The sequence below is a fragment of the Theobroma cacao genome, chromosome 9 (genome assembly GCF_000208745.1).
Source record: "Theobroma cacao cultivar B97-61/B2 chromosome 9, Criollo_cocoa_genome_V2, whole genome shotgun sequence".
NCBI lineage: Eukaryota > Viridiplantae > Streptophyta > Magnoliopsida > Malvales > Malvaceae > Theobroma > Theobroma cacao.
The window spans coordinates 5351808-5373432 of NC_030858.1; the positions used below are offsets into that span (position 1 = coordinate 5351808).

The following is a 21625-nucleotide window of genomic DNA, read 5'->3' on the forward strand; positions in this document are numbered from 1 at the left end:
ATCTTGTCATTTTTCATGTGACATATTGATGTGTCATCTTCATGATGTCAATACCATGTGATAAATGATGTGTATAAAAAATTGTTGATTAAGAATTAGATTTTTTCTTTTTTTCTATCCAAATGTCCAAAAATTATTAGTTAAGGATTTGAAACAAAAAATTAAAAAAAAAAACTAATTGCTTCAAACTAATTATATTTGCTTTTTATCTGATTACCATTGAAATCATCATTCTTAACAAAAAAAATTTCACTTTCTTCAACATTTTCTAAACTCAACATACCTTGTAGTTAGAATATCTTCTACTTATCTACAAATTTCTATTCCTTTTCTAAAATCGTTTTTTTTTTGTAGTCTTGAATTTTCAAAATATGTGAAAGATGTGGAGAGAGAATTTATTATTGTTAGTAAATAAAATTCAATATCATTAAATTTACCTTACAGATTTTAAGGAAGAAAAGAGCATTAGATTTTCCTTATAAATTATAAGGAAGAGAAGCGAAAGATTTAACTTTCTTTTACAAATTCTAGGAAAGAGAAGAGCATTAGTTTTTTGTTACAAATTATAAGGAAGATAAGATAAAGATTTGACTTTCTTTTATTGTAGAACAACATTGTGTGTCTTTACTAGTTTCAATATTATAAAAGTTATGTATCTTACCTTTACTTTTCTTCTTCCCAAAATCATTTATGGGTATTCTCTTGCTTTCCATCAACTTTTAGTCAAGCAACAATGGTTTCAATTAAATTGGAAAAATTGGATTAAGTTTTTTTTATTAGGAATGATGGCTTTAATTAAGAAGATGGTAATTAGTTTGAAATAATTATGTTTTTATTTAATTTTTTATTTTAGATATCTAATCAATAATTTTTGAACATTTAAAAAGCAAAAAACCCAATTTAAAGTCTACGATAGCTTTTATATCATCAAGATGTCACTTCAACATACCATATGATAGATACCATGACATAAAAAATTGTTGACAATATCATTAATTAATAGAAGTTAGTCAACAATTAACAATATGAGCTTATTTAACTTAAAATAAAAGTTTAGGGGTTTATTTGAATGTAATAAAAGAATAGGGGTTAAATTGATTTTTTTGATAAAATTCAAAAATTATTTGGACATTTAATCAAATATTAAATATGAATAAAAAATAAATAGCAAAAAGGTAAAATGAAACCTTAATTAATTTCAATCTTTTTTTTTATCACCATATCTGTCTCCTAAATTAGTCAATTGCGTCAAAAGCCGCAAAAAACCTGAAATCGAAAACGTCAAAAAATAAAACCCTAACTCTTGTATGCACCTAGCCTTTACGGAACACAGAGACCCTTTACCTAACAAAGCAAGAAGTCTCGTACTACTTTTTCGATGGAGAACCCCAACTGAATACAGCTTTTGCATCGGCTCCACTCAGCAACCGCTTTTAAGGAAAAAGAGAGCCCAATCTCAACCCATGCTCCGATAAGTCACTAACAATCAACAACACACAGCCCCACTCTCAGACCCCTCCTAAGTCCTGGCTCAGCTCTTTGTCTTGTTTACCCTTTTTTGTTCCTGAGTTCTTATCCACATATATTAATTTAATGAATCTGCTTTGCCATAAACCTCGGTATCTCGAGGAGACAACACTACAAGATTAAAGCTAAAGCAAAAATTTCGGTTAAAAAGCGTTCCTAAGCAACGATTATTATCCGGTTAAAATCGTGATTATCTGAATATGAATACGTGGCCATCAACAAATGAGTAGCAGAGAATTATAGTCATGGAATTTAACAGTGTCACAGTGACAAAGATTCTAACTTTCCTACGGTGGATTAACTAAAACCTGTCAACCTAAAAGTGAAAATGACCTGAAAGCTTGAATGATGGATGTAAAAGTGCCAGGAGTCAAAATCAAACAGGAGCAGGGCACCTGTTTGCAATTTACGTGTGAGAATAATGAAAAAAGAAAAAACTGACGGCCACAAAAATATCAGTGACGGTATGTGTCTGGCTTTCGGGGTCGCGATGTTATGTTACATGCAAAATTTTAATATTATATATATATATATATATTTATATATATATATTATATATATATATAAATATANTTATTACTATATATATATATAATAAAGGCATGGTCGCGTGGTTTATTGCTTTGAGAGGGAGAAAAAGAAACCCTCTTAAGTGCTGGAGAGAGACTCAACTTCAATCATTTAGGGAACCATAATAATTCTTACCCACTATTTGTCATAGTTATTTTTCTTGCACCGTCAATGTCTTGTTCCTGTTAACTCCCAAACGTTCTTACTACTGTCTTTGCTTCCAGATTTATATAGACACACATGTTGTTTTTTGTGTTAAGTTGTAAGTATGCAAAAATGACTTGTCTATGATCTCTTGACTGAATATATATGCCAAGAGGGTTGTGGAATGTGGACACCTCGAATGAATAAATTATTAATTTATATGAATTTTACATAATTTTAGATAGTAATCCTTTTGGATAAGATACCAACAACAAAATTTCATCCTTAAAAACTAAGTTAATAAGATTCTTTTACTTAATAGTTGAAGTTAATTAGATATATGAGGATCTAGATATATGTTGAGTTGAATTAAAGTTATGGTATGTCAGCATACGGAGCTCAACTAATTAAATTCTAAGTGATAGTAGAAGTAGAAGATCATAAGAAATTATGGTTGGTTCAAATTTGAAAGAGTTTAGGTAATTAATATCAAACAAGGAGAGAAAGGAAAAGAGTAAAGTTAGGTTGCCCAACAGGAAAAAGCATACAAGAAATTCAATGATGGGAGTGCCCATCTAAATCGAGAGGAAATGGGCAAAGTTAAAGCTACATATCTATCTCAACCGTAACTTTTGGACCATTAATTGTTATACATTAATTACATTTCTTGTCGCATTAGTTTTCAAACCAACTGCACCTGAAAATGAAATTACTAATGTTTTAATAGAAAGATATTTGAGAGTAAGATTTTTTTTTCCTTAATGTGACTGTTAAATTGACTTGTGTACGAACTTGTTTGACCCTACTAAAACTTAAGAAAAAATTTTGATTGAATTAAGTTCTTTTTTTTTTCCAGAAGGTATTGTCAACCATAGTAATAACCTTTTTTTTTGTTTATTTAAAAATTTTATTAAATTTGTCTATTACCCTAAGTTTGGATTTGAAAATTTTTTCCCTATGCCTTGTCATATGTTCAACCATGTACCGATGGACCGCCCCCATGCTTCCTTTCTCCAAAATATTCCATAAAAAATTAGCTAAGTGTAATAAAATAGTATATAACAACGATTAATTACATAATCATAGTTATATTGCTACTATGACACATGATCCGCACATGAATCAGGAGAAAATTTTGATGCAGGCAGAAATTAAAATAGTATACTACTAGTAGTAAAAGTAGAGAACTTACTTAGTACATTAATTCTAGGGCAGGTAGCATATTTAATTAGGAAACACCCAAGAGGAAAATTGATTTTTAACTCTCATGCATGGCAAATCCGTAACTACGTAAATCGATCACAGCCACAACGATCGCTATCATAAAGACAGCAACACAACAAATACAAAAACATTTTAAAGAAAAAAAAAACCTAAAAAGCTAATGCATCCAAAGCTCTCCACTCACCAACCTTAAGTAATGCATTAAAATTCTCTATTTTTGCATGCCTCAACATATATTATACTATCTACGCTTTAATTACCTTGTAACTTACTTCATTGGGATGAATTTTTTAGAGGAAAAGAAATTAACTATAATTAGTATAGCACTAAATATATATATATATATATATAATTTTTTTCTCTTTTTTATTTCTGTATCAAGATTATTGACATTGGTAAATGAAAAGAAAAGTAAAAACACCGAACCCAAAAAGTTACAAATATGAATATCTTAAAAGATTTCTTAATCTGAAGAAAAAGCAAACTACCCTGTAATACCCAATTAACCAAACTTTGTCAGATCAAAAATTCTCACATGATAGCAAAATTAAAGTATTATGGTCCTCTATGCAAATCATGTGACTTTGGTTTAGCTTGGTTTTGCTTTTGAAGGTGTGATAATCTTCCCCTGGGAAGCATGGAATTGAAGTGTACAAACAAGATTTCTGTCATCATCGACCCCAAGTGTTATGAGCGGGCGACTCTAAGGCAGACATTCTTTTCTGTGACTTAAGGTCCTTGTAAAACTTCTTAATGAACTCCTCAGCCGCCTTATCCACCTGGCTATCTCCCTCGTCCTTCAACGGGAAAGGCGAGTCCGTCACTCGCAGTTGCCTCACCATTGGGCTCCTTCCAAACCCTGGCAAAACCATGGGGGACGCCTCCACGGCCGCCGCCTCATTGTTCAACATCTCGAGAACCTTTTGCACCGCCGCAACCGTCGTCACATCATCGTAATGGTAATTCGATGACTTGCCAGAATGGTGGCGGTTGTTGTAGTAATTATAGTGGTGGTGGTGCTTACGCTTGTGGGCATAAAAAGGGTAAAAAGCAGGGCTGTTGCTGCAGCTAAACTCGTATTCTCTTGGGGAAATGAAGGAGAGATGAGCATCGTTGGAGCGGCAACTCAAGGAAGACAAATGGTCGTGGACTTTGTGGTGGAAGACGAGGTTGCTTATGGCTTTGCCTGCATTATGTTTACCCTTCTTGAGCATAAAATGGAGATCAACCATTATTTTGCTCTTTGATATCCCTGTCTTTAACATGAAGAAAACTATCCGTACAATGTTCCATAGTTTTTTGGCTACAACCGGTGGGCCTGCCTCCATTTCCTTTTTGTACTTCGTAGGGTGAGTGAGAGAGAGCTTTTTTTTGTTCTTTTTCTTTCCTTTTTTTTATATTTCTTTCATTTTTGGGTGATTTTTGAGAGAGTAGGGGGAGAGAGAGGGAGAGAGAGAATTAATAGGGAAGAGGGGATCTTTGGTTTTGGACGCAACGGGAGATGAGATGCAGAGAGCTATATAAAGGGCTGGAAAATAATTATTTATTAATCAAGGTTAATAATATAAACAAGCAAATAATCCCCACTCTCCACTACAGCGCGTTTTCAGAAGAACAACAAAAGCTTTCAAAAATTATAATGCTGAAGAAAAGTCTTCACTTCATAAATCTTTCACGCGCTTCAAAAGGGAAGGTTTATGATTTCCATGCAACAGAAATAGTGGTTGCAAGTTTTCATTTGTTTTTTTTATATATATTTTGGGTTTTTCTTTTCTGTTCTGCATTAGAAAAGTTGCACCGGAAATTACTAGAATAACCCTGGAATAAAGCCAAATTACTTAAGTATATCCGGAGGGTGCAATGATTAAAGATATTTAGGTGTGTTGGAAGCACGAAAAAGGGCTTCGCCGTGGACGCTAAGGTGAGCTTCATAGTCTAAATCACGGCACGATTGGGTTAAATCCTCACCGTTCATAGTTGCATCTTGACCGTCCGTTTTGCATATCAAAAGAGCATATTAAATAGCCCATGGACCCCTTGCTACCAATGTGTGACAGCATTGACAGATTATAGCTAGCCAAACTTTGGTGAAAATTCAAACTCTAACAGCTCATAATCATAGCACATAGATAGGGCTTAACCGTAGATCTGCATGCTTTTGTCTAGGCTAGTTAAATGGGAAAGAGATTTAATTTTTCTCAATAGTATTAACATGAATCTATTAGACCAATAACACATTTAATAAGAAAATGATAGTTTTTACTCTCATATGTTTACTTTAGTCCCCATCGTGTTCTACTCTTTATTTTGGACACTTGATTATGATAAATTAAAGATATGGAAGTGAATTTATTTGAGAGTAAAAATAATTTCAAGTAAGTTTTATTAAGTTTGCTCTAACTTAGGGTGGTGGACATGTCGTGCAACTTATGATATATATATATTGTTATTTGGAAAAATTGTTTACCAATTAATATGAAGAAGGATTTATCATTATTGAGAAAACAATTAACAATTACAAAAAAAAAAATTAACAATTACAGGGAGATTAGACTTTGTGGAAGGGGTGCTCAACTCGGTTGTGATGAGATAATTTTGAATTATGAATTTTCAAAAAAAAAATTGAATTATGCTCTTTGGGGTTTTCTCCATTGTGTTGGAAAGCAATGTAAAGTGAATTTATCGATTAATTTTATACCACACACAACTTTTATAGGCTATTTTCATGTTCATATATGCAAATATTTATATTTTTCAAAAAAAAAAAAACAATTAGAGATTTGTTTTTAAATTTTTGGAAAAACTATGTGCCTATATTTAATGCTAGGATCGTTATGCACGGATGTTGCAATAATCTATTACGTTAAGCAAATTAATCAATGGACCGCGGCTTGGTTGAGGTGCATTAGATGATGGATATTTGGTTGTTCCTTCCAAGCATTTTCATGGCGAGAGAGGCGATCCATTCCAAAATGCCAGGCTGACAAGGTTGACAGAAATTAATAGCTGCACCTACTTGGGACACGTGGAAGTCCAGTTGAGGTCCAGATGAATCTATGGCCGCAGGTGCCAATATCAACCTTTGTACGCCCTCATCTCGGCCGTTCAATTAGGTAGGGAGAGGGAAGGGGTGAGAGGGATCCCTCTATATTCGTCAACAACGGGCAGAAAAAGAGCGCTTGGGAGACGGCTGCAATAATTGCATGAAAACAAAAGCTTGCATTTATATGGCACTAAAATGACACAACACATGCAAAAACCCTAGTTCAAGCAAAAAATTGAGCCAATGAAAAATTAAAAAGGGTCTATGTTTTTTTAAAAAAAATTTTGGGTTGAACCCTAGTTATAAAATAATTTAAATATGTAAAATATTTCTTTTTATTTCTTTCTTTCTCTCCTTTTTAATCATGCCTTGATTCATCAATTAAGAAATGGGTTTTTTTTGTTGTTCTTTCTCAAAAAATTCTTCTCCTTTTTATTTTCCAAATTGAATCCATTATGAGATGATGTAGTATGAGTAATGATAATTACAAGAAAAATAATACTAGTTTAGTACAATTGGAAATTTGAATGTGTGGGTGTCAAGTGCAAAAGATTCAATAACGCAATATCGGAGCAAACATGCAACTTCGTCTTCTCCTTCAGGAAATTATGGTGAAACCGACAGTGCCAGCCAACCTGACCCGTACGTTCCAAGAGATTGATGTTGATTCAAAAACTAGGAAAAAAAAATTTAACAACAAAAAGGAATTGGTGGGCATTTAATTTTAAATGCTTTCAGAAGCCAACAATATTCCAGAGTGGCTATGTTGTGGAGTTAGATATGATCCAACATTATTTAAATATTTTTACTTTGTACTTAGCTATTTTTATTCCTTTGTTCTTGTTTGTCTTTCTCTTTTCTTCTTTTACACCTTTCCTTCTTCGTATGGTCTTTGAACAATGAAAGCAGCTGGGACCTAACAAGCATATTGGAAAACTTGTACATGGAAAAAAGGAATCCAAAGCTGATGAGGAGATCCCAAGATGCCAATTCTTAGCAAATGGAGAATGTCTTAATTGGAGGGTTAAATTAACTATAACATTTATTTGAATTGCTACTTCTTTCCATTTAAATTGATCATGTTTCTTGGAAGTTTCCAAAATAAATACTTGAACACGAAGACTAAAGTGAACTTCACATATTCTTCTTAATTAAGATGTATGGTTTTTTTTAAAAAAAGAAAAAAATTATGTTTCAAATTTTAAAAGAATAAATGTGTATAATAAAATTTCTTCACGTAACGCTTTTCTTAATTTTTTTTTTTATGATTCTTTTGCGAGAGAAAGGGTTTACCTTTATTCTATAACTTTAATCAGCATGGCCATCAAAAACATGATGATTGCTTGAACTGATCCACCCAACTAAGCTTAAAAGTTCACAGAAAAGAAAAATGACGGCATTAATCATTGGTGAGATTATAATCTACAATTCCTTCGTATAGAAGTCAGTTTTTCAGAACGAAGGAGTTAAATTAGAGATGTTCACGTGTTTATAGTGCAAATCTGCCAAATGTTTATGCGATAAGAACCTGCTCAACAAGAGGAAGAACAGTACAACAAGGCACGACGGTTTGATGGTTTTGCTTTTTAATTAGCAGCCCAATGGGAAAATAATAAATCAGGGCGAAAAGAACATGGAACATGTGATTGAATTACATGAAACTAATAAGTACCCATATTACCGTGCTTTAATTTAATATTCAAATAGAATCTTGGTCATTACAAGGATCTAAAAAACTGTGGACGGATTGTGTCTGTTTCCTCCTTCCTATATTTAAAATAAATAAATAGTAGAAGGGAATGCAATTAAATGTTTTTGGGGAACAATAATTAATAATTAATCAAAAAAAATTTAGAATGCTCATTCCTCATTACTATTGGTGGAATCCCTTTTTCTAATTAAAGTTTCCAACGCAAAGAAAAAGGCAAATCCATCGAGCATTACTTCTTTTAACAAATCACGATGAGAGAGGGTTTGCTTTTGAACAAAGTTTATGTTTTTATTCTGTTGATGCCCTTTATGTTGAGCCTTGCAGAAATAATTGCTTTTGCCGATGGGTGTTGAAGGAGTATATCCGTACTATGTAAAGACATTAAATTGAGTTTCTTCTTTGAACAAAATATATCGAGACGAATATTTAAGTTTAATATCAACTAAAATTTAAAATATATTTATTATTGAAATAAATGAACTTATAAATTATTTAAAAAATAATTGAAAAATAGAAAAAGTTAACTAGGATTTCATATCCTTTTTAGTCAGGAGCCGGCAACCCGACATGCCAATTAAAACAAAGGACACCATGGACGGAAGGCTAGCTCATAAGTAATTTCGAAATGGTGTGATGATGAAGGCATGCAAAACTTGGATTAATTAATGTATATATACAAAGTAGTACACACGGCACAAACTCGTCGACCATTTCAAGAAGACTTGGAAAACAGGAGGCTGAAGCCTGAAAGTGACTGAAGGACAGCATGAGAATTAATTAAGAAAGACAAGTTGATGATGGGAGCACTGACTTTTGCAAATGGCTAGCTAAGAGAAATTCAAGATGAAAGCAGAAGCGTGTGGAACTGATGATATGATGAGCCCCTAAAGGGGATAACCACTAATTTCTATCCTCCAACCTAACATTGATGATTTTTCATCCAACACCATTTAAAACTCATTTTACATAATAATAATAATATTTTTTTTCAAGATATTTGATGTCCTAAATTATTGGTGGTCCGACCCCTTTTAAAAGCTGTATTTCTCACTGTCATTTTCTCTTTCTTGTTGATTCAAAACTTGTTTTCTTAGTAAACTTCAATATGGTCATGACCTTCTTATCATAATCGAACAGCCTTCCTTCCCTAAGGGAGCTTTTTTCCATGCCAATCCCTCCAAAGACTAGGCTTTTAATTATTTCCAATTTCATGGCGGATTTGTCGCTTTATTATCGATTGCTGGATCTACTTATGATGTGTGTGTGCTCTTGGGACCCAACTCTCTCTTCATTCTTATCTCTAGCAATAGCTGCATGATTAAACCCTCAAAACCTTATAATTGAGATTCTATTTATGGATTCCAAAAGTAATCACTAAAGGGCTTTTAGTGGTTTGCTTTGAATTTCGAAAGAAATTTGTGGATGACTTATTAGTGGATTTGGATCCTCTTTCACACTATAGCTTTTCCTTTTCCATCATAGTTTTTATATATATCTAATCTAAATTTCCATAAAGACAAGAAATGTACATTTCTTTTCTATAATTTATTAGGAAACAAACATGTTTCATGGATAAAAGATCAAACCAGTCAGTGGATTGAATAAAGAGCAACCCTAGCTAGCCTGTAATTCTTCTATATAGACAGCTTTGGGGGTCAAATTATAATGCAAGGTATATATAAACATGGTTATCTCCTATATATATATATTATACGTAGCCTAATAAAACAAAAGAAAAGATCCTTGCAAAGTATGTTATAATGACTTTGATTTGTTTAACTTGTTATGATCTTTTGACTCATAAATCTGATCAGCTTCTCATAATCTGAAAAAGCTTATCCAAAAGCTTTCTTGGGTCTTGGCAGATGGCAATCAAGGCTCCATTTGTAAAGCAGAGGCTTCCTATCCGAAGCTATCGTTCTTCATCTTTCACTTTTCTTTTTCTCAAGTTGTCAAAACTTTGGAGGTGATTTCCCTCTTCAAAGTTAAATTAGTCAGAGATACATCAAGAAAATGGACCAGAACAGGTATGAAAAAGTCGATATGGTTTCAAATTTTCAACAATCAATTATATAGATTTCTTTTCTGTTTTCTTGGGACATGTACATAGAGAGAAAATGTGAAGCGCAACTCTGGGTCAAGCAATAGCAATAATATCTTAGCCATCCACATTACGTTAAAATTAATTTCACAATGAATAAGTGATTGCGACTTGGCAATCTCCAGCCAACGATCACTAATAATTCGCATCAAATGAAAAATGGGGGTTGAAAAGTGCAACTCTTTAATTGTCCTTCGGCATATAATACACATTGCCGTTGGGTTACTATCATCATCAGCAGCTATTTATTTAGAGAAACTTGTTGAATTATGTAGAGAAGAACTTATTGCATATATGGGATGAATATGACATTCAACTTGTCCTTTAGGAGTCTTATGAATGATAAATTAATCAGGGCTAATCATACTATTAACAATGTGTCAAATCAGTCATATACTGTTGTTATTTAAAGTAATATACAACATGAAATCTCCAAATAATATCGTACAAATATAAATACATACTTACACACATTATATATACATTATTAATAATCATATTTTTAAATTATTATTCTAAATATTTTTATTACTAATATTAAGAATTTCTCATGCATAGAATGACTTTCATTAAAAACATATTTTATTATAAATATTAATAAAATTTATCTGATTCGTTAATAAAAATACTATATTGAATGAGTTTCATAAATTTTTTTAGTTTTAATAATATTGAATAATTTTTAAATCAATATTATAAAATTTCAATTATAAATATAATTGCAATATTAACTGTCTTCAATTTATAAATAATTAATTATAACATTTTTATTTTATATATAATTAATATTATTTAAAAATACATAAAAAATAAAATTTAAGCGCTACTACTTACATGAAAATAAATACTAATATATATATGAAATATCTCAAGTATATTTATCCAAAAAATAAAAAAAAATCTAAAATATATTTCAATTAGGACAACGTTGAAAACTTATAGCTTTTACGTATTATCTCTTTATTATTTATCTATCTATTAAGACAATGCGTGATAGCTCATTTTTTTTTATGAATCCATGGTCAACATTTTTAAATTTTTTTGTGTGTTTTTTTTGTTGAAATCTGTGACACATAAGTTTGAACCTTAGTAATTAATATTAACCGCATTAACTGATTGAATAATTGTGTATGATATACTGTTGTTAAAATATGATTTGAAGAGAAAATAGAAAAAAAATTTGAGATTTCACTTTTTCAAAAAAAAAAACAAATGTAATGCAAAAATAATTCAAATATTAATAGAAACATTTAGATAACTACCTGTGAAATTCCTTCAAAACGAAAATCTTTAAATTATATTCTTATTGGAGTGAAATTTAGATTTGACAATTTTGTATACAACACAGTAATACAATACAAACATGATACAGGTTTAAGCAAATTTGAGTTTAGGTTAATCATATTTCATGTATTAATCGTGTCAATACGGTTAAGATATGAATAAATCGTGTCAAACCCACTTAACCCATCTAAAACACGATTAATTAATCGTATTATCGTGTACTCGTATAACTTATGACTCATTTATTATTCATTTATTTAATTGTATTCACGTGTCGTGTAGACATGTTTAGTATATGATTAAGATTCATTTATTGATTCATATAAATACTAATAATTTTATGATGATTATGATTTATTGATATTAAATTTTATTATATTTGGTACATGTTATTATATTTATAATTTTTTGTGTTAAATTTGAATAATACAATCATATTTTACTTCTACACAATTCAATTTAATCGTTTTAATTATATTAATCATATCAATCATGTAAATAGTTTATAAATTATATAAATTTTAATTATATTAATCATATTATGTCGTATAAAATTTAACTCTATACATTTAATAAATGTATTAATTATGTTTTATCGTTTTATATATTTATTAAATATATTTATATACGTATTTAATATTTTAATATTATTAATTTATTAGATCGTATTCATATTTATTGATGTAACTATTAATATACCATAAGGTTAAAGCAACGGTCTATGAATTATCAAGTCTAGTGAAATCAATATACATATATTTAGAATAGTTTTTTCATAATCATTGAAATAAAAATATCTAAAAATTTCATAGAAGGACGTGGCACCAGTGATTGGCTAAATACCCCGCCCTTTATTCTGCGTCACTTGCTGAGCAAACTAATATTCTAGGAGCGCCGACGGCGACAGTCTGTAAGGTTCCTAAATCACCCTTTTAGGATCAACAAGTTGCATGGACTCATGACTCATCCGCTTCTAAAACGCAACGATCGGGCGGTCGGAGGAGGGGTATTTTAGACATTATGACAAAAAAAAAACCGCTGCTGGCTGTTTTCCCTAAACATGAAAAAGAGAAAAGAAAAAGAAAAGATAATCAAGAGCTCGGTTCATCGAAGAAAAGAAAATTACTGGGAAAGGTAATTCATTTCTCCTCTCGCGTTTTCCCTTTCTTTTGGAAAAAGGTAGTTACTTATTTTTCGAGTAGATTCGTGATTCTCTTGTATGCTTATTTCGTTTAGTCTTATGATTGGAGTAAATTGCATTCTTTGAAATTAGGAACTCTTCAAGGTCGTGTTTGGGCAGCTGAGAAAATGTTGAACAGTGACTTTTAATTGTTTAAATATTACTATAAATGGGACCTAGAAAGCGAAAACCCCCTTCATTATTGAATCCTTGATGTGATTCAGGCTTTTAGTTGAGCTTAAATTTCGTTATAAAAACAATATTTTTAAATTCTTGATTTTGTCGTTATTTAAAACTGCAATCAGTAGTCAGTCTATGGGAAAGAAAAGAACACAAAAGAACTGAGTTTGTTGGATTTTTCCTTTCATGGATTGGAAGCTATATTTTAATTGGATATTGCTCTGAGCTAATATTTGTGACACGGAATGATATTCTGGCTTTAATTCTATATTCTTCAAAAAGATTTCGCTTTATCTTTGCAAAGCAATTTTTTCTGTGGATACATAAATCTGTCTGTAATTGTCTTTATCTGTTATATACATGAGATTTGAATACCAATACTCATATTTTAGAAAGTTAAATAGTACTGATTCGAATACCAATCTGTATTGCCAATTTGTACTGATTTATTTCATATAATTGATTTGGAATTGAGGAATGGTTACTGATTTGTGCAGAACGATTATCTACATAGCCTTTGATTTCTTTTGTTTGCAAGTTTCTGTATCTTTGTCATACACCAATCTGTAGTTGGGATGTCTTTGCTAATTTTGCTTGTGATTTTTCCAATAGTGTGCGGATTGTGATGTATTTCCAGTCCACTGGTCGAAACCAGAGACCCAGAGGGTTTCATGTCAATCAGGGCTTTCTGCTTATGTTGATTTCAGCCATTTGTATCTGGTTGCTTTACCAAATCAAGAATTCAAACTACACAAAGGATGATAGGAGTTTATTAGCCAAGTTCAGTAAAGGCAACAGTGTTTTGAATTTGGGACGCAAAGGGGATGTGGAGTTGAGTGATAAAACTATGTATATGTCTGACTCAAAAGATGTAATTCTTGAAGCAGGAGGAAAGCAGAAAGATAGAGGTGGTGTAGATGATGAGTTGGATGGAAGTGTTGATGAGAAGGGGGAAAATGAATCTTTAGACAAGCGAATTGAATACATTCATGGGCGTGACAAGACTGATGCAGAGGAGGGGAAGAAAATGGAGCCAGAAAGACAATATCATCTGTCAACTAATAGTGAAAATATTGAAATCGAAATGAGAGACGAGGATAACAAAGTTTTCAGTGAAGATAATTCACCAGAAGGACTAGAAAGTTTAAAGAGAATCGTGTCCAACCTTGATGGGGGAAGGTATGAGAAGGACCAGAAAAGGCTAAGCAGTTCTGATGAAAGAGGACATAAGAGTGGTGCTAATAATCTTGTCGAGCGAGGAGATGAGAAGGACTTGGAAAGACACACTAAAGAACTACAAAGAGATGAGGAAATAAGTATTGATGCTCTTAAGCAAGGCAAAGATGAAGAAAAAGGTTCAAGCAGAGAGAACGGTGAAGATAAAGACCTTATAAGTAAGGAGATAAACAAGCAGGTGAATAGTACAGAGAATGCGACTGTTTTTGGCCAGAATGAAGTTGGAAACGGATTACATGGCTTTCATGATGAGAATGGTGTTCCTCAAGGAAGCAATGATCTTGTAGAGTTCACATTGGCTAAGTCAAGAGATAGTCAAGCAAACAATATTTTACATCAAGAAACCAACTCAAGTTTGAACCATCGAAACAATATCACTGAAAGACCTCATATTAAAGAAGTTGAATCTAAATCAGATAGAAATGCTACTGATGCTGAGACAAAAACTCGGAGCCAAAAAGAAGGCTCAAAAAGTGATGCAATGTTAGATGTGGGAATCAATTCTGACACCAATTTTTGAAATTCAGAAATAGCACAAGCAAGATGATCTAGTTAGAAGGACATAGAAGAATTAGATAAGCTAGGGATAAGCAGAGTATAATATGTGATCTTATCACTTCGTTTTCTTTGAGGCTGTATAGTTTGAGACCCTCGATGTAATGTGAGGCTTTTATGCTTTGGCCTTCCGGATTGACAGTATCATGTGTAGTTACAGCTGTAGGTGTCACCTAGTGAAATCATGGTGCATGTATGTTGCATTTAATCACCTTTTGCCTCCAAACACTACTTCACGAATAATTTCAGTTTCAACTGCAGCTTATGCAGCAAGAACTTTCATCCTTCTATATATATAAGACCACCAGTGCAATGCTTCCATCTTAATTGCTATTTAAACCTAGACTGATGAAATACTCTACCTTCACTGTGGAACCCATCGTTTATTGTTTTTAAAACTTCCTTGCCAGAGGACATGGACAATTGTTGTTGTTGTTGACCTGCTTGAGTTACAGAGGTAAATCGTGGTAATTATGTGGCTTATGGGATAACGGGATTCCGGCAGTTGAAGTATATTGCTGCTCAGTTGCTTGAATTACAACGGCTGCAAGTCACTACCGGAATTCAGAGTCTACTGCTGATGGACTATCGACTACTGCTGTTATTTGAACAGCTAAGACCAATGCCGCCTTCACCACTATCGGGCTGCTAATCAGTTACGGTGAATTAAGGCTGCTAGAACTTCTAATAAGTGGAAGAAAGCTTTTCAGTTGCGAACAGAGGCTGCAATATTGGAAGGGAAGTGAAGGAAACATGTGGTGACCATCAATTAATAAAAGTACTAACGGGCCATGGTGTTTGGATCTGGTTGAAGTTAAGGGCTTGATCCTTGTCGTGTTGATTGCCAATGAAATGACCGACCTTTTCAGCTGGAATACGTATTACTATTTTGACTTGTCTCTGATTGCTTCAATTTTATGCCGAAGCTCGCTATTGCGTTTATTTTAGGTTTTGGCCGACGTTGTCCAATTGTTTCCAGAAAAACCCTGATTCTATGAGGTCGCTGAATGCTGATATTTTTCCGACTTATATGACTTTGGGATTGCTTCATTGCGGCTGCTTTGGCACCATGAAGGTATGAACATTGCTCTCCTAATGTTAAATATGATCAGTTCGTACCATGTTTGTTGGAACACAATTTACGAGCTAGAAGGTTTTGGGCCTGGTGGCACCGGTCCCGTCGAAGTGATAGTGGTTGGGTGCTCTCAATCTTGGATCGAAATGTATTTGTCGATATCGTATCTCAGTACTATTCATTAGGATTTTGCCTTGTAGTGGTTGATTAGGTAAAGTTTTTGGATCCCTTTTGGTCTCATGGCTTGTAAAAATTTCCTGGCAAAGAAAAGAACCATTTTTCCATTCCAACTTAATTAGTACAATGATGTTGAGCCCCTGCGTTTCTTTTCTATGTGCACTAGCGATATTTCCCGCCCCTACCCATTTTCATAACGAGTGTGGCAGATTACTTCTTTGATTTTAGAGTCCCTCAAGAAATGCAAGCATACACATGCAAACAAAAATTTCATATTCAATGCAACACTCGCTAGGTGATTAGGTTACCGACAAGTATTGTGAACCACTAACCTCGCCGCATTTCAGGGTCCATGCGAATCTTAATTCTGAAAACATGGGAAGATTTTAAAGTAGAAGTCATAATTTTCATTGAAAACCTTTCACATGAATGAACTGAAAAAGATATCAACCTAATTAGAGATTTTTTTTTTTTATAATTAGACAAAGAGATTCAAACTCTACTCATTAAGTAAGAAAATCATATATCAATTAATGAATCAAATACTCGAGTGCTAACTTGAGATCGTTTTAATTAAATTGAAAGATACTTTTTTGAGCACTTCTAAAACATGAATTATATCAGAAAGTTGGTTATTGGTAATAAATCTCTACGTTCACTAAGGCTGTGTTTGAAGTCAACAAGGTCTTGGGGAATTTGCCACTTGCTATATGAGCTAATAAGATAAAAGGGATGATTGAGGAGGATGAAAGGTTTCAACTCAAACTAGCTAGACATTTCTCCACATATTCATTCTTTTGGAAAGAAAACTCCTCCCTACTAGTTAGTCATAATAAACCAGGAAAGATACCTTTTTGAACATTTCTAAAGCATGAATTATATCAAAAAGTTGAATAAGATTGAGACCTAACGTTTTGATGCACTCGTTTTGCATGTGGCTCCGAAATAAGCTCACCAGAAAATTTGTTCTCCCCTCTTTGACCAATCATCCGAATAACAATACTTGGCTGATACCACATACTAGCCCTACTTTGAATCGGAATCACGATACCTTTTGAGTTTTGATGTGACCTGTACGCTTGATGTCAAACATGCTTAAAAATTATTTTTATGTCATTATAATAAAATTGAGTTTTAATTATTTTTTTATAAAATAAAATTTTAAAAATACAACTATTTAAATTTTTAATTTTATTTTTTTTACATTTAGTGGTAATATAAAAAAGTACAATTTTTACTAGTGTATGTAATTTTTATGATTACATTTTATTCATAATACATATAAAAATTTATATAGTGAAATTATATCTATAAAAATGTTTTAAAAAACGTAAAAAAAAGTGTTATTAAAAATATTTTTAGTAATTCATTTTTAAAATGTATTATTTTAAGTCAAATTTATGATAGTGTGCACGTGTAAAATCAAAAGTAAAGTCGCCATTGTTTTTTGTCAAATATGAATTTTTTTTTACCAAAATAACACTATAAATCAACCACACAAATATGATCAATTAAATGTGTCATTATTAATGTAATTTAGAAAAAAATAATATAAGATGAATTGAAACAGGTATAAAATTTGACTTAAAATTTATATCTTGGCATTAATTGGAGAATGAAATATTAATTTTTAACTAGGTTAAATAAAGATATGATCAATTGTAGTATAAGTTAAATATAAGTTGCAATTTTCCTTTTCAATATTGTTCTGTCGAAGCCATTTAGGAAAAAGGGTCGACAACTTCAACTCATCAAGGCCTAATGATTAAATTGCTAATGTTGGTGAGGTTAGCTGTTCCTTATAAGCATTAATTTCGACAATTAAATCATATTATTGGCGTTGATTTAAATTAATAATATAAATTTTTTATCATATCTATTAGGATTTAGGAGATTGTGTACGTTTTGAAATACTATTATACTCCATATAATCTATATGTGCATCATCAGTCTTAATTTAGTTGAGTCTTTTATATAGGTAAGCATGGAGTTTATCTTCTTAGTAACAATATATCTATCCTTAATGTGTTAGCTTATAATTAAATATGAGTTTCTCTGTTAACCTTGTTGTTTTTTCCTACTTATTTGTTTGCTTTGCATAAATTAGCAGTGGCAATAAATGTTAAAAAAGTAACACTAATTTAGATATGATATTGTGACTCAACTATATATGTTTCTTTTTAGCACTATCATAAATTAAATTATCTTATATTAATGAATGGATTTCACTTATAATGCTGACCTCAACTCTCTAATAACTTGTCCCTTCAATGCTAAAAAGTGAAGACCATTTCGTGCTTCAACAGACTCCACAAAAATTCTTGGACGAGTCGTCACGTGAATAAATCCTTAGCCATTTAACCTTTAGGTAGCGCTTGGTATAAGAAAAGTGAGAGCATATTTCTTGCAATGTGTCTAATTAAATTATATTACAGTGTTTATTTTGCAATAGATCATTATAGTGTAAGATTGCAATACAATCATATTACAGCTAAAGAATGTAACGTGATTGCAGTCCAAAACCAATACAATCACATTACATTGCACTCTGCAATGTTCTTAAAAACACTTTTACCCTTCAACTTTATTACCTTATTAAAAACATTTTGTAACGTTATAATTAAAATAAAATATATTAAAATAAAATAAAATATATTAAAATAAAATATATAATATAAAAATTAAAAAATAAAATAAAATATAAAAATTAAAATTTATATAATATAGGTAAAAGAAATTAAAATAAAATATATAATATAATAANAAGATTATAATAAGAAATAAAAATAAATTATATGACATTAAAAATATATTTTAAGAGTTGATATTATATAAAAATTAATAATAAAAAATACAAATATATTAAACTTACATTTTAATAAATAGAGGATAATTTTAAAAATTAACATTACATTCCCCGTAAATTACTTGTAAATCAAACGCTGCAATGTTATCTTCCTTGCATATTAATCATTATTTTGCTTGTATACCAAACACTGTAATGTTATTTTTCCTATAATCACATTAGCTGTAATCACATTACATTGTAAAGTACCAAATGTCACAGGCCTTTGAATCCTTAATATTTAATTTTATCTATATAAACACCAGTCGCTAAACCCAAGGAAAGCCATCCTAATATTTTACTTGATCGTTTTGATCTTTTTAGTTTTTGTTTCTATATAGGTAAGCATGGAGTTTATCTTCTTAATGACTATATATCTATCCTTAATGTGTTAGCTTATAATTAAATATGAGTTTCCCTGTTAACCTTGTTGTTTTTTCCTACTTATTTGTTTGTTTTGCATAAATTAGAAGTGGCAGTAAATGTTAAAAAAGTAACACTAATTCAGATATGATATTGTGACTCAACTATATATGTTTCTTTTTAGCACTATCATAAATTAAATTATCTTATATTAATGAATGGATTTCACTTATAAATTATAATGCTGACCTCAACTCTTTAATAACTTGTCCCTTCAGTGCTACAAAGTGAAGAACAATCCATGCTACAACAGACTCCACAAAAATTCTTTGGACGAGTTGTCACGTAAAAAAATCCTCAGCCACTTAACCTTTAGGCCCTTGAATCCTTGATAACTAATTTTCTCTATATAAACACCAGCTGCTAAACCCAAGGAAACCCATCCTAATATTTTACTTGATCGTTTTGATCTTTGCTAGTTTTTGTTTCAATGGCTAATGATCAGCACCAACCAAAATGGGAAGGGAAGGCGTTTGCAGAGCTAGCAGGCCCCAAAGCAGAACAAGTCTGGCCTCTCTTACAAGATTTTTTCGGCTTAGACAAGTGGTTCCCAACTCTGACCACTTGCCTCCCTGTGGAAGGCGTGTCTGGGCAACCTGGGTGCGTTCGATTTTGTGCCGGCTTCAAAGCTCCAGTAAATGGCAGTGACGAAGGAACTGTGAATTGGACTAAGCAGAAACTGCTGTCCATTGATCCAAGTGAAATGGCTTTTAGCTATTCCATTGTGGATGGCAATGTTGGTTTCAACGGTTACGTATCGACAGTGAAAGTGTTGCCAAAGGAAGCAGGGTGTGACATTGACTGGAAGTACGAAGTGGAGCCCGTAAAAGGCTGGACACTGAAGGATTTGGATTTCTTCATCGCTTCTGGTTTGCAAGTCATGGCTCAGAGAATGGAAGCCGCTCTCCGAGTTTTCCAAGCTTCAATGGACCAGTAAATTTCGTAGTAACTTAAAAGTCTTCTGTTGTATTAATGGAACTGATCATTAGCAAAAGCTCAATAAAGTCGGTCAGTCTCTTTCATCATTAGATAAAAAATGGTGGGGTTTCGATTTCAATTTTAATTTTATGCTTTCGTGCTACAAGAGATCACACAACGCAAATCCTCTGCCCCGGAATTGTATCCCGTTTCTACCTCATCCACGCTTTCAGATTACACAGACTGCTTTCAGTTGTCTACTAAAAAGATACACAGAACTAAATATTTTCACCAAAGATAAAACTTTTTTACTATTATTAACGTAAATTTTCAAAAAATCAAATCATAAATTATTGAGATTGAAGGACAATGATGATAAAAAAAATTAATAATTATAAAAATTGTTTAAAGTTTAAATAAATAATCACAAATCTCTGCAAATTTATCATTAAAAAAACTGTATTAGAGTCTTGATAGAAAAAAAAATTGTACAATGACAATGTCTAAAACGCTCTTATACGTCTTAAATGGATAAAGATGCAACTGAATATTGATGATTTGGAGCAAATTCACATTTTTTTTGGACAATTTTTTTTATATGTCAAACTTTCTTACTTTGTGAATTTATTTTTTTAAAATTTTACTTATTTCTTATGTGAAAACTGTGATCTATTTAAAAAAATGTCTAATTATCTAATTTTACTATCAATCAAATAAATTATTATCTTAATGATGAATTTTTTTAAGAGATTAATACTATTTTTTTTATTTTATTACTTAAAACAGAAAAGACTTTGAAGAAATTTTCTCTTCATATTTGGTGGAAGGTTGAAAAAATTTCTTTCTCTATTTACTTTTTTTTTTCATTAATTAAGACATGTGACCAGATGGATGAAAGGGGTTATAGATTGAAAAAAGAGTTAATTAATTAAGACATGTGATGAGTCTTGATGAGTGAGACAGATTACAAATACAACTACAACATAGAGAATTACCATTCAAGATTTTACCAATATAAAATTAATTCAATTTTGCCTAATGTTGAAATACTCATACTTATATTATATGGAATGAAGTGTATATATATAAATGATATTTTTAATAAAAATAATTTGATGTAATTAAATTTTTTATATATTTTAGAAGTTATATAAATTTTACTATTAGTAATAATAAAAAAAAAAATTAGAATGACCATTTAAAAAATATAATTAATAAAAATGATACTTTTGTTAATTAAAAAATATTTCAACATCCAAATCATTATACATAATTTTTTTAAATAATTCAAATAAAAAACTTCATTAATCACCGAAAACGTTGATACAATGAGACATACTCTTACTAGACATTAACAACTTCTCTTTGACCCCCCCCTGCCGATTCTATCGTCACGCGAAAAGAGTCTCATTAAAACCCCTTTCATAGAAAA

General features: G+C 31.4%; 3 protein-coding genes across 3 annotated transcripts; 2 read left to right on the forward strand and 1 right to left on the reverse strand.

The window, feature by feature from the left end:
• On the reverse strand, positions 3809-4953 carry LOC18588525. The gene has a single exon (XM_007012993.2). It carries the CDS (start codon positions 4791-4793, stop codon positions 4137-4139), a length of 657 nt encoding a protein of 218 aa, XP_007013055.1. The 5' UTR covers positions 4794-4953; the 3' UTR covers positions 3809-4136.
• Positions 12429-15082, forward strand: LOC18588526. Its single transcript, XM_007012994.2, has 2 exons — positions 12429-12738; positions 13577-15082. The coding sequence occupies exons 1-2, from the start codon at positions 12665-12667 to the stop codon at positions 14718-14720; spliced, it is 1218 nt and encodes a 405-aa protein (XP_007013056.2). The 5' UTR covers positions 12429-12664; the 3' UTR covers positions 14721-15082.
• Positions 19540-20332, forward strand: LOC18588528 (lachrymatory-factor synthase). Its single transcript, XM_007012996.2, has one exon. It carries the CDS (start codon positions 19706-19708, stop codon positions 20210-20212), a length of 507 nt encoding a protein of 168 aa, XP_007013058.2. The 5' UTR covers positions 19540-19705; the 3' UTR covers positions 20213-20332.